The sequence below is a fragment of the Plectropomus leopardus genome, chromosome 22 (assembly GCF_008729295.1).
Source record: "Plectropomus leopardus isolate mb chromosome 22, YSFRI_Pleo_2.0, whole genome shotgun sequence".
NCBI lineage: Eukaryota > Metazoa > Chordata > Actinopteri > Perciformes > Serranidae > Plectropomus > Plectropomus leopardus.
In genome coordinates this window covers 23,282,397-23,294,940 of record NC_056484.1, presented here as the reverse complement: position 1 = coordinate 23,294,940, position 12,544 = coordinate 23,282,397, and the positions used below count along the sequence as shown (strand labels likewise).

The following is a 12,544-nucleotide window of genomic DNA, read 5'->3' as shown; positions in this document are numbered from 1 at the left end:
CTGTTGATACATTGCAGTGGTTTTTCGGCTAATGGCTGGATGTAAACAGGTCCTCCGACGACCACTATATATCCGTCCACGATGACTGATGTGTTGTTTGCTTCTTTGCCACCCACCCACCCGCTTGGTTCTCTGGTCTCCACAGAGTCAGCCTGGAGCAGTCTCAGTCAGTTTCGCGCTTGCGCTGCGGGCTCGGACACTTCTGGCTTGTCCGAGCCCTACGCGAAACAACTGGCCCGCAACATGTAGCATGAAGCAGGGCGCTGCCAGCGGCTGGGCCCCGGGCATCAGAGCAGTCCAGCAACACTCCCTCCAGAGACTGGAGGGAACGATGATCTGAACGCAGACCAGGGGTTCTATTCATAAACTCTCTGAAACAGATGGTGACATTATTTGTGATGTCACAAGGCATAATCCCTGACAATAACCTTGACTGGTGACATCATTCATGATGTCACGGCACACAAGTCTTGCCCATGAAGCTGGACTGGTGACATCATTCGTGATGTCACGGCACATCAGCCCTGCCCATTAACCTGGACTGGAGGTTTTAGATTTTGTTATTATAATCATACTGTAATTGTATTCAGTTCTATTTTTCATACTGAACTTACTATTTGGTTTTTTATACCACATATAATTATTGTTTTTGATACCTAGTATTTAAATGAATATATTTTAATAGTTTTCTTTCTTTATTTACGTATTTGTTTACTTTATTGATGGAATCGTATTTTCTGATCTTACTTATTATATAATATTGCCAATTTTCTGTAACCATAAATAAATCACAGATTTTTTCCACTGGAATTAATTGTATTTGCATCTATTTATTTTTTCATTTATTATTAGATGTTTATTACATGACGTTACTTTTTAACCCCAGAATTAATGTTGAAGGGTTTGGGGAAATGTTGAAGTTTTTTGGGAAATGTTGAATTTTGGGAAATGTATTATGGGAGATGAAATGATTTGCAAAATGTTGTATTTTGGGAAATTGTCTAGTGTGTTGGGAATGTTGAAGTATTTTATGAGGTGTTCAAGTGTTTCGAAGAAAGTTAAAGTGTTTTGGAAACTGTTCAAGTCTTTGGGGAAATCTTCAAGTGTTTTAGGATATCTTGTCTTGTTTTGGGCAATGTTGTCGTGTTTTGGGAAATGTCATGTTTTGGGAAATGTCTTGTTCTGGGAAATCTTGAAGTGTTTTAGGATATCTTGTCTTCTTTGGGCAATGTTGTCGTGTTCTGGGAAATGTTGAAATTTTTGGGAAATGTTGAAGTTTTTGGGGAAATGTTGAAATGATTTGGGAAATTCTGTATTTGGGAATTTCTAGTGTTTTGTAAATGTTGAAGTGTTTTGAAGAAAGTTAAAGTGTTTTGAAGAATGTTTAAGTGTTTTAAAGAATGTTTAAGTGTTTTTGAAGAATGCTAAAGTGTTTTTGAAGAATGTCAAGTGGAAATTCTCTGCTGCTTTTGCTGGTGAAGAATGAAATAGAGACTTCTGCCGGCCGACAAGGTTTTATTTCCTTTGCAAAGAAAAGGTCAATCAACATGTGAGCGGTCAGGATGAAGAAAGACCCCGAGCATGGGGAAAACTGGACATTTTATGCTTGTGGGAGAAACACACCCCTCGGCCTCTTATCAAAAGGTGTGAGTTAAAACTAGACATCACAGTTCAAAATAAAAATACAAACGAATTTGAATCTTGAATCTTGATGAGGAGACAGAAGGGAAGGATGTCTCACGTGGTTGAAATGCAAAGGAACTGAATTCTGACATTTTGGTGAGGCGGTGGGAGGTTGTGTGTCTCACAAAGAAGTCAAAATTACAATTAAGACACAAATATGATTGACTGACGATTGATCTGTACACTTCAATAACCAACTTCACATGATGACAACAGTTTTCAAGGCTGTTTGTTAATATCAGTTACACTAAGTGTGACACTGAGAGTTAATGAAGAATGAAATTGAATTAATAATTGAATAATTTTCATTAAAATGTGTATATAAATTGGTATGTCCTGCATGTTCAATATATTTAGGTATTACATTTGAGACACTGGGACACACTGCATGGAAGTTATTGACCCTGAATATTTTCATAAAATATTTTTAGAAAATAAAAGGTGCGTCTTCAGTCCTGATGCACTGGTCACTTAAATCGGATAACAGATTCACATTCAATAATACTAATAATGATAATAATCAGAAGAAGAAAATGCAGAGTAGGCTACATTATATGAGATATATCTTTATTTGACTTTTAAAGCGAGGTCACATATTACAATTTTACTGATAGGCTATTGTAATTAGCTTATTATAGTCAACATTTGAAGTTTTTGGTTGTTGTTGGCCTGACACAACTTATCCAATACTGAAAAAAAAATAGCTTGACCAACTTAAGATGGTTAAACTGGTTTACCAGCTTGTTTGACCAACTTTTTTGCATAATTTTCAATGGTTTGGCTGGTCATAGGCTACCTGCTTGTGATGGTCAACTCTAGCTGGTTTATCCATTGAAATTCCTGTAAAATTGAAACCAAATCAATGTCCATGAGTTTGGAGAAATAACAGTGTCATGAGGGGGATGTATGAAAACCATTTAGCATAAATCAGTTAAGTCCTCTGTCATGAAGATAAATGTCCACAGCTTGACAGGCTGGTTACACCAGCATGGCTGGCAGGTGGCCCATCCAGCTAAACCATCAAAGACCAGCAAGAACTGGGTAAGAACCATCTAAGATCATGTTTGACTGGCTAAAACCAACTAAAACCAGCTATAACCATCCTACACTAGCTATAACCATCTTAAACCAGCTAAAACCAACTTAAACCAACTAAAACCAGCTAAAACCATCCTAAACTAGCTATAACCATCTTAAACCAGCTATAACCAACTTAAACCAGCTAAAACTGCATATTTTGTTCAGCAGGGGTACACGCCCCTTCCAAAAACCCACCAATCAGAGCTCGCGCTGAGGATCCTATAAATAGTGTGGTCGACGCAGCAGGGTCTCTCTTAACTTTGTTTGAGACGTACAGAGAAGTCCAGCCGGGACAAAGCACGCGGAGAATCGCGAGTCCGGAAAGAAACTATCTTTAAAAACTCACCTCACGTTTTCCTACTTCGGACCCATGGCAATCTTTGGATTAAACTGTGGGATTTTTGCTTGGTGAATTCACCATAGGGAAATATTCACCTCAGAGGACCTTTGCTGAGCTGAGGAGGCTGTGGGAGTGCTGAGCTGAGAAATGTGTTAAATACGATGAAATGCGGAGGTGAGTTAAGTTGAACGTTCGAGGACAAAACGACGGTTACATCTCAAAGTTGTTGTTTTTCGACGTTTCTATAAAGCGATAAATCGCAAAGAACGCGTGTATTTGGACCATTTAACTTTACTTTAGGCGTGTGACGCAGTGTAACTTTCATTTACGTAAATCTGTAGGAAAACCCTACGTACGTCACAATAGCGTTTCCAAACCGACTGAAACGAAAGTAAGTTGATAGCGGACGGTCTAGTACTGTCACACACTCACACATTGACGACAATTTCCTGTTGTTTGGTGTTTTTATTTCAATGTCTGTACAGCCAGCGACGACGATAAAAGGAGTGAACTTGTGGACTAACGCCTTGAACGCCCCTCCCCCGGATGGAAACAGATCTTCCGCAAAAAATCACTTAATGCTATTATCACAACACTTATTGTGTGCCTTATTGTTTCATGTAAGTGTGCTGACAGGGTGAGCTCCAGGAAGTTGTTGGCCACTATGTGACCAGGTGACCTAAGACAGATATGCTTAGAATAATATTAATAATAATAATAGTTATAATAATAACAACAATTAAAGCTGCAAGCAGCGATGAACGAGCCCTCGCACCTCCGCACACGTCGGGACTTCTGGCAGGATGTCGACTGATGCGACCGTGTCTCTCTGAGAATGGGGAACACAAAATCAGCAAAATCTGAAGTAGAAGTATTAAACTATCACCGGCTGCTGGATTACCGGAAGAGTTTTATCGCGCAGGGTGTGACTAGTTTGGCATATATATTTATCACTGGAAACTGTGCCATCTGTATTCTCTATGTATTTTAATGGCTTACCGTGAAAACACACTGCTCCACTTCGCTCCGCTCTGCACTCTGTGCTGAGAGGAGTTTAACAATGGAGAATCGAGGGAAGCTGGAGTTTTTTGATGTTGCTATCTGAGAGAACACAATAAACTCTGCAACCATCCATCCATCCATCCATCCGTACATACATATTCTTCCTCTTATCCTGGACAGGGTTGCGGAGGCAACTGGTGGAGCAGAGTATTGCAGACACCCACCCCCCCCACCCCCACCCCCCGGATGTCTGAGTGTTATGCCTCTAATGCTAAGCCCAGACACCTTATGGGGGAAACACATTTCAGCTCCTTGTATCCGAGAAGAAAATCGCTTTTTGCATTCATTCAACAATTTATATATATATTATAATTAATATTATAATTATTTAATGGTGACTGGTGATTGGTAATTTTCAAGTAAATGAATGCAAGTGTAAATGGTTGTCTGTGTCTTTGTCAGCCTTTTGATTTATGGGTGATCTGTCTAGGTTATACCCGGCCTCTCGCCCAAAGTCAGCTGGGATTGACTCCAGTGCCTTGTGACCCTGTAAAGGAGAAGCAGTTATTGATGGATGGATGGATCAGTGGGTTTATGTGGGTGATGAAACTTGGGCCCCATCCACAGTAGCAGGTGGACAGAATGGATCAAAGATAGTAGGTTTAACCACACTGGCACTAGACTAGTACCCCAAACCACCGACCTGCTCTCCTGAGCTGGGTTCTCTCTTCAGGACAGGTTTTCTGCTGGTACTGCTCTCTCTGCTCTGTTCCATTTAATATAAATACACTTATCTCACTGCTTGATTCACACCTGTATGCGGTGGCAGAGAGGTGAGTGAAGAATCTGTCAGACAGAGCATAGTCATGTCCGAGCCTTTGGGAGTTTTGTCAAGTAAATAAAATATTGACTCAAACGGTGTAATTCCACTTTCGGCCACTATGTAAATTTTGCATCAATGCATGGCACACTTCCCTGGGGGCTTGTGCGCCACTGAGCTGCTCTCATAGGAATGAACCAGGCCGCGCCCCCACGACTGTATCCAGATTCATAATAGATCCATGTTCCCTTACTAACAGGAATTGACTTAGTTATAACTAACACCTGAGCAGTGCTCAAATTTAAATTGAGGAACTCATCAGGGGGGGTTATTGGGAGGGTTATAGATTGTAAAGCCTGATTGATGGTTGCGTGCTCGACACTTTTAATGAGTGTGGCTATGCTCACATATTGTCTTCAATTTTATGCTTCAAAGGAAGGTATTAAGTTATCTCAGTGGTAATAAGAGACACCTGAGGTTTTTTATGGTCTGAGTCTATTTTTGTTTAGTGAAATGTAATGTGCACAGATAGCTTTTTAAATAATACAAACATTCAATGTATATGTGTTTTAAACTGGCATATCTACATTGATTGATCAACTCCCTGCCTGTCTGTGAATAATAGATTCCTCTCACTCACTTTGGTGGGCTGGGAAATAGAATCAGTATATATGTATAAACACTGTTGATTTCTTCATGTGGTGCCGACAGGAAAAATATTTTGGTCCAGTTAATAACTGCTGTTAGTTGGCCTGGTGAAGGCAGTGTGACCGGCTACTGTCCTCTCAGCTCACCAGGAGCTGCTAACAGACAACTGCTTTTGTGGACAGTGATGCTTAATGCAGGTTGGTGTGGATTGAAAACTACAAAAAATATGATGATGTCTGTGACATTATTTTCCAGGTACATGACATGAAAGGAAAGTATCAAGCGAAACTTGTCCTGTCAAAATTACATCATTTCTGTGTAGCAAGACTCATCAAAAGTGTTGAGCGCCTTACCATAAGCAAGACTTTAGGTAAGGTAGACTTTAGTGGCAAAGTCCTTTTATTGTAGTAATGTTGCACCAGCTTACCGCTAATTTTCCTTTTGTCTCCGTAGAATATGAAGCTAACTGAAGTCATCCCTTGAAAGTTGCTCTACATGCAATGTGATTTGGATTTCCACACAGGCAAGGAGGGGCCTATTCTGTACTTCAGCATCAAAGTAATGCTGGTGCTCTCATCAGTGTAACATCTGTATCAGTGGTACAACCTAAAATGGAATTCAAAACAACATGATAGCCACTCAATATCCTGGGGAGCTTCAGGTGACTTACAGTCTAGCTTAGTTGCCGCAAGGCTATGCACAATCACAAGAAAATTTCAGTGAACTCACACACCACACCAACTGAAGTCACATGCAATTATAGTAAGCACTGGATTCCAGCACCCAGTACCCATGGATAGTGAAGGTATTCCTTGGAACAGTCACTACCAAATAAGCAGAGACGGTGAGGCTGAGTTTCGTTTCTCATCACATGTATCTGCCCAACACAGCAATTCTTTTTGGACATCAGCTTATGAGAACTCTATAAGACAATCTGTTTATTTCAGTGAAAAACACAGGGAGTGTTCCAGGCAAAATGTTTGTAGACATTTCCTGAAAGGAGCAAATTTGAACAAAAATCCTGCACTGCAGCAAAGACAATATTTGAATTCTGCCTCATTAGCTGGCACCACAGCAACAGCTCATAAATTAAAGAGACCCACGCCACTGCTGATTGACTTAATAAAAGGAAATTCCTCAGATTCCAAATCCTCTACTTCGATGTCTTCTCTGTCAGAGAAAACCAGCATTAATGCCAGCATTAAACTAGCTAAACTGCAGAAATCTTTGCCACTGCTGACTGCCTTACTGAAGGAAAATACATCAGATTCTGAAATCTGTATCACAGCATCTTCTCTGTCAGCAGAAACTAATGCCAACATTGAACTTAATACTTTTACAAACTTTTCAGGTGAAAGACATTGCAGACATCAGCAAGTCAAAGGGTCATCAGCTGCTCTAAAGTGTGGACAGATGAGAGGAGGAACTCCCCCCATCCTCTACCAGCAGCACGTCTCTTCGTCCTCTGTCAGCAGTCTGTCATCTTCAGAAAATGTCTGTCCTGTTGGACCTCCTACAGATGACGATATAATGGGCTTTATTAAACAAAAGCTTGCACACTCTGGGACTGTTTTAACTCAAAAAACAAAAGATTATGGATATCCCAACAAGGCGTCGGACAGGAAAGTCTACTCACTGCAGTCGGACCGCACCATGCCAGAGGTTGACCTTCTCCCCACAACCTCGGTCTCTGACAAAGAAGATGTGGCAGGGCTCAGTCACAGCAAAGCTGAGACTGGGCAGTACACTGCTCCTTTTGGACAAGCACTTACGGAGGACGGTTCAAAGAGCAGTGGGGCAAAATCTAAGCAGAAGTCTAAAGAGACAGGTGATTGTGCTATATCTTCATCAGAGATACATTCAACAGGTTTACTATTTTCTGCTGTAGAAAACTCAAAACATGTTTCTAAAAATGAATCTTTTAAGAGCGCATAGGTTGATTTTGATTTGTCTGTAAAAAAGCACTTGGAAGCAATTATGCCTGCAAATGGCAGTAACAAACTTATTTATTTTGATGATACGTTTGGTGATACCAATGATAAAAGTTTTTTATGGTAAATGGTGTGTTAACTACTTTCAGAATTACACGACCACTCTACAGTATTCATTAACTGCACTGAAGGAGCTCATTGCTAGTCTGGAGAATGTAGGGTCCATTTCAAAGACGGAGAGCTTTTCTGAAGTTGTACTGCAACAATTTTGGAATGGGAATATAGATAACATTAATCTTTTTACATCCACAGAAAATCAACAAATAATGAGGAAAGTTCCTACCACCTGCACAAAGAATGAAGATGAGAGTCAAGTGCTCCATCCATCCAAGCATTTGGATGGCATAGGCCAAGTGCCTGATGACAGAGAGGGCCGCATTACAGAACAGGCGAACAGAGATACAGCCCTGAAACCAGTGGATGCAGTAGAGTTGGACAATGTGCAATGTATGACTGACTTGTCAGAGGATCATCAAACGAAGTCAGCATCAGTGGTATCTGAAAACAAAGTATTTGAATTCAAATCAGCCATTGAAAATCAAGAGGCAAGTCCAAAAAAAGATAAAAACATTGGTGATCAACAGCATTGTATTTTTACCAGTAAGGAAGCAATAGCACATTCCAAGCTAACTTCATCACTCGATGAAATTCAGATTCATAATGTGGTCTCAATTTCTACAAACTCAAGTGAACGGCTGAGCAACCTGATAAGTTTGGGGGATGCAGGTTGTATGAATTTACCAACTGATTTAAGCATAGCCCAACCCGCAAGCATAGCACTTCCTGAAACTGAGGCAGAAGAGCACGTCCCTCCATCTGAAAGGGAGGGTGAGGAAGAACTCTCTATGAACACTGTAAAACAGTCAGTGTATGAAGACATTTCAGATGATGAACACCCATATACAGAGCACAAGGAAGTAAGCTGTCCAGCACACTCTGAAGACCTGGTATATGAAGATATAAGTGAAGATGAAAGTCCACAGATTGAGTATATTGCTGGTGAGATGTCTTCACTCACACAAGCATCTGAACCCATTGTTGAGCTGTCACCATTTGAAGATGATGCTTATGGACTTGTGCAGGGTCAGGCTTCAATGAAGACAGAAATCACTTCAAATGAGGAACTTGTTCTACAAAATCAGCCTCCACCAAAGACAGAGATACTTTATATAACACAGTGTTCTAAAACTGATACTAGTTGTGAAGGTCTGCTGTGTCCAAAAGATGATAGTGGGAGTCAGGAAAACCACTCTGTTTCATGTAGTCCGTCCTCTGTTTCGACAGATGAAGATGAGACGGAAGATGAGATGGATGATGGCTGGTTTTTCATTCCTGTAGATGTGTCGGACCTTAAATTTGAAGCAGATGATGACCACATGGATAGCTTACAAGAAAATGCGCTAGATGTCGGGGAAACAAGAGACCAAGAAGGACAGTGTGACCCCAATCCAACACTCTGGCCATCTACATATCCAGAAGCTTTTTCACCGGTAGAGGTGTTTGACACACTTGAGACCTTTCAGCAAGTGACAGCGGTGGAATTTAAGGCAGTGTTGGAGTTGCCATCAGGCAGCAGCACACCTGAGCATGAAACAGACTCTGAGGGAGAACCACATACACCCAAGAACAGGAGAGAGTCTGTAGATAGCTCTGAAACTGAAGACAGTATTAATTACTCACCTGCATCGGAACGCAACATCATGACAGTGTCCAAGAAGTTGCTGAAGAGCTCAGCACCTCTGCCCTCAGAGACAGATGTTTTTGTGTCTGCAAAAGAGGATGAATGCTCAGAGGTTACACATATGCCAAAAGGTCAAACTAGCTCGGAAAAGTCCAGAATTTTGGAAGGACTTAGACAAAAGGTTCAAGCAAACCCTAAGCATGCTCAAACTAAAACCAAAGAACACAAGATTTCAAAACAGGATGAGATAGTAACAAGTAGATCTGACATGAAGGATCAAAGCGACCAAAACAGCAATACAATCGCAAAAGGAAAGTCATTTTTCTCTTCAAGCTCAGATGATGATGTAGATGCAGAAAATTGGGGGCAGCGCATTAAAACTAAAGCGCCTTCTGAGCATGTTCAACATAACAGACAAAATTCTTCAAATGAAGAACTAATTGAAATTATTATAATCGACTCTGATTCAGAGGACGACAATGGCCAAAACTACAAAAAGCCAAGCAGGAAGAGATCCTTGTTTACGGGGTTAGGCAGTTATGATGCCTCATGTGTTAAAGAAAGGAGACAGTCACCTATAACTGTGGTCAGTGACTCTGGAACTGATGAAGAAACAATTCAAGAAACTAGACTGTCCTCTGCAGACCCATCACCGCCACAGCATAGGTCTAAATTCCATGATACAAAGGTTCAAGACGTAATGCAGGATGCATGCTCTGACCTGTCACAAAGCTTGAGGAGGAGTGGACAGCTGATTGGAGCTAAAGGTAGCTCTGAGCATGGTGATCACAAGAACAACAGGCAAAGGATGTCAAAGAGAAGGGCAGTTTTCCATGATTCTGACAAAGTGGTTAAAAAAAGCAAATTTTTCAATAAGACAGCAAATACAGAGGGATTTCTTACATCGAGATCAGAGTATAGTGGTGATGATGTATCTACCACAAAAAACAGAACTTCTTCTGAAATTGTGGACAGTCTTTGTAGAACTGGCAGGGCACAGCCTCAAAAAACCAGACTGTCACCTGAAGACTCAGAGAAGCAGACCCTGTCTGCAGACGAAGAGACTGACCCTATTGTTGGTCCTAATCCTCTGAATTCCCGCCTTTTTGTTGCGGAGCCTTCTCAACCTGCTAAAAACTTGAAACTTTTAAATGAATCTAGAGTCCACAAGCAGGGTAAAAATGGTACTCTGCCTCCAAAGACCACCACAGCATCCAGCCCAAAGACAGACTCGTTGTCATCCAAATCACAGCCTGCAAATAATAGACACCATGTAAAGGACAATGATGTTCAGGCCAACATATCAAAATCCAAAGTGGTTTCGAGACAACTTTCTTTACCAGGACAGAAAGGCCCATCCACATCCTTGAACAATTTGCCTTCTACAAGCAGACAGCCTTCTGAAGCCAGATGCAGTTTAGCTGTCTCAAGAGCTTTGTCTCATCCTGGAGAAAATGTTGCATTTGCTCCAAGACATTTGTCTTCATCTGAACTTCAGCCCGCTAACAGCAACCCCTCGACAATAAACCGCCCTTGTACCATTTCAAAAGGCCCATCATCTTTTGGTACTAAGCCATTATCAACAAGGGAACAGGTGATCAAAGACTGGAAGGAAGGATATCACCCAACACGGAGAGACAGAAAACCTAACCTGGGGATGGAGGAGTACTCCAGCACTTCAAATACTTTGTCAAGGGAAGCTAGACCAGGGCCACGTCACCGTCGCAGGGCCAGACAAAGGCGGCCCTCCTATGAGACTGCAGCCCGCTGGGTGAAGCAGAGCAAGACTGAGGCCATACAGAGGACAGTGGACATAAGACGGGAGTCCACAGTAAAACCAAGTGTGTTCTTTTGAGGTTTCTAAAATGAACTTCCTCAATAAATTCATATAATTGTCAATTTAATTGTTTTAAATGTGTATTAATTAAAAGGCATTGTCCCAACCCCCTTACTCTTACCACAGGCCTCCCTGGTGAAGGATACAAGTGGAGATCAGCCAACAAGTCCAATGAAAGGTGATATTCAGAATTTCCCATACATAACAATTCTCTTGCAGCCAACTCGCATGCTGTTTATTTCATCAGGCTGTTGTTTGAGAGATGCGGGTGTAATCCTTTGTTCTCTTGTTGCTGCTTTTTCTAGTTGGAGAATTGAGCTGGATTGAGATGACCTGTAGATCTTCCCCAAGGCCCCCATCACTGAGGAAAAAGATGGCAGTTTCGACGATTCCTAAGTTTGTTCCACTCCCAAAGGGACAGGCGGTTGATGGGCTAAAACATCAGCCAGTGTTGTAACTGATTTGATCTTTATTTTCCAAAGCATTTTCTGTGTTTGAACAGTTTGTGTGTTTATATGTATACTGTATATATGTATACTGTGGTATACTTGTTGGAAATGGCATTGTTTATTGTTTTGATACTAACAGAAAAATGTTCCTTTTATCTGCTACCTCAAACTGTCTGAACATTTTGCATCAAGTTGTTCATTTTCTTTGTTTTTGCTCTGAATACTGTGTAACCTTTTGTTTTTACTTTGAGAACTTTGTTCTGATTGCACTATGCTGTGTTACATTGCTTTTTAAAAGAGTTAATATGAAAATACATAAAAGTCTTAAACAATCTGTTTGTCCCTCGTGCTCTGCTAATTACCCACCACCAAATCTGTGGTGAATTAGCCTACATGAGGTCAGTTTTTCACTGCACACATGCCGTAAGGTAAGATTCTATGGTAAAAATTTCACAAAAGCCCACTCATTCAGATGTCAGATAACATGGTGCTGGGCCAGAGATATTTCAAGCAAAAAAACAAAGTCTGAACACTAGACTGCGTCCTTAAAAATATAATTCAGTAACATCGACCTGATGTTTTGAGCTACATGTTCTTATCTGACTAATGAACACGTAGCTGGAAACGTCACCTGGAGTCTATGGCAAGCCTTTCTAACATTTCATTCAAAGTCCTGACCAGTAGCAATTAGTTTTAACCAGTGGGAATGGTTTTTAATGGCTCAAGATGTCTGTTACATATATCTGTAATCACAGACATCAGTAATTCTTCTTCACCCTTAAGAATAATGATTACAGACATCAACAATAATTTCTATACATTGAAACAAAGGATTGTGACTTGTGGAAATGTAATATCCATATACATTTGAACAACTGCATTTCCAATTTGACCAACAAACCGTGGATATTTGGGTGTGTCATCATTGAGGAACCACAATGCCATTGGTTAACTTTAAAATTAGCATATTCATTTTGAATATGTAGGATATATGCGACATTGAAGAGATCTAC

The 12,544-nt window shown here is 40.8% G+C and overlaps 1 protein-coding gene across 7 annotated transcripts; it reads left to right on the top strand.

Moving 5' to 3' along the window:
• Positions 1-3,040: 3,040 nt before the first annotated feature.
• Positions 3,041-11,865, top strand: LOC121961207. 7 transcript variants are annotated; one of them, XM_042511107.1, is made up of 6 exons: positions 3,041-3,277; positions 6,027-6,096; positions 6,925-7,401; positions 7,817-11,086; positions 11,209-11,260; positions 11,388-11,865. In XM_042511107.1, the coding sequence occupies exons 2-6, from the start codon at positions 6,069-6,071 to the stop codon at positions 11,407-11,409; spliced, it is 3,849 nt and encodes a 1,282-aa protein (XP_042367041.1). In that variant the 5' UTR covers positions 3,041-3,277; positions 6,027-6,068; the 3' UTR covers positions 11,410-11,865. The 7 variants fall into 7 exon arrangements, with proteins under 7 accessions (XP_042367041.1, XP_042367043.1, XP_042367039.1 ...); XM_042511106.1 differs by lacking the exon at positions 3,041-3,277 and adding an exon at positions 5,828-5,943 and having other exon boundaries at positions 6,027-6,417; XM_042511108.1 differs by lacking the exon at positions 3,041-3,277 and adding an exon at positions 5,829-5,943.
• Positions 11,866-12,544: the final 679 nt, after the last annotated feature.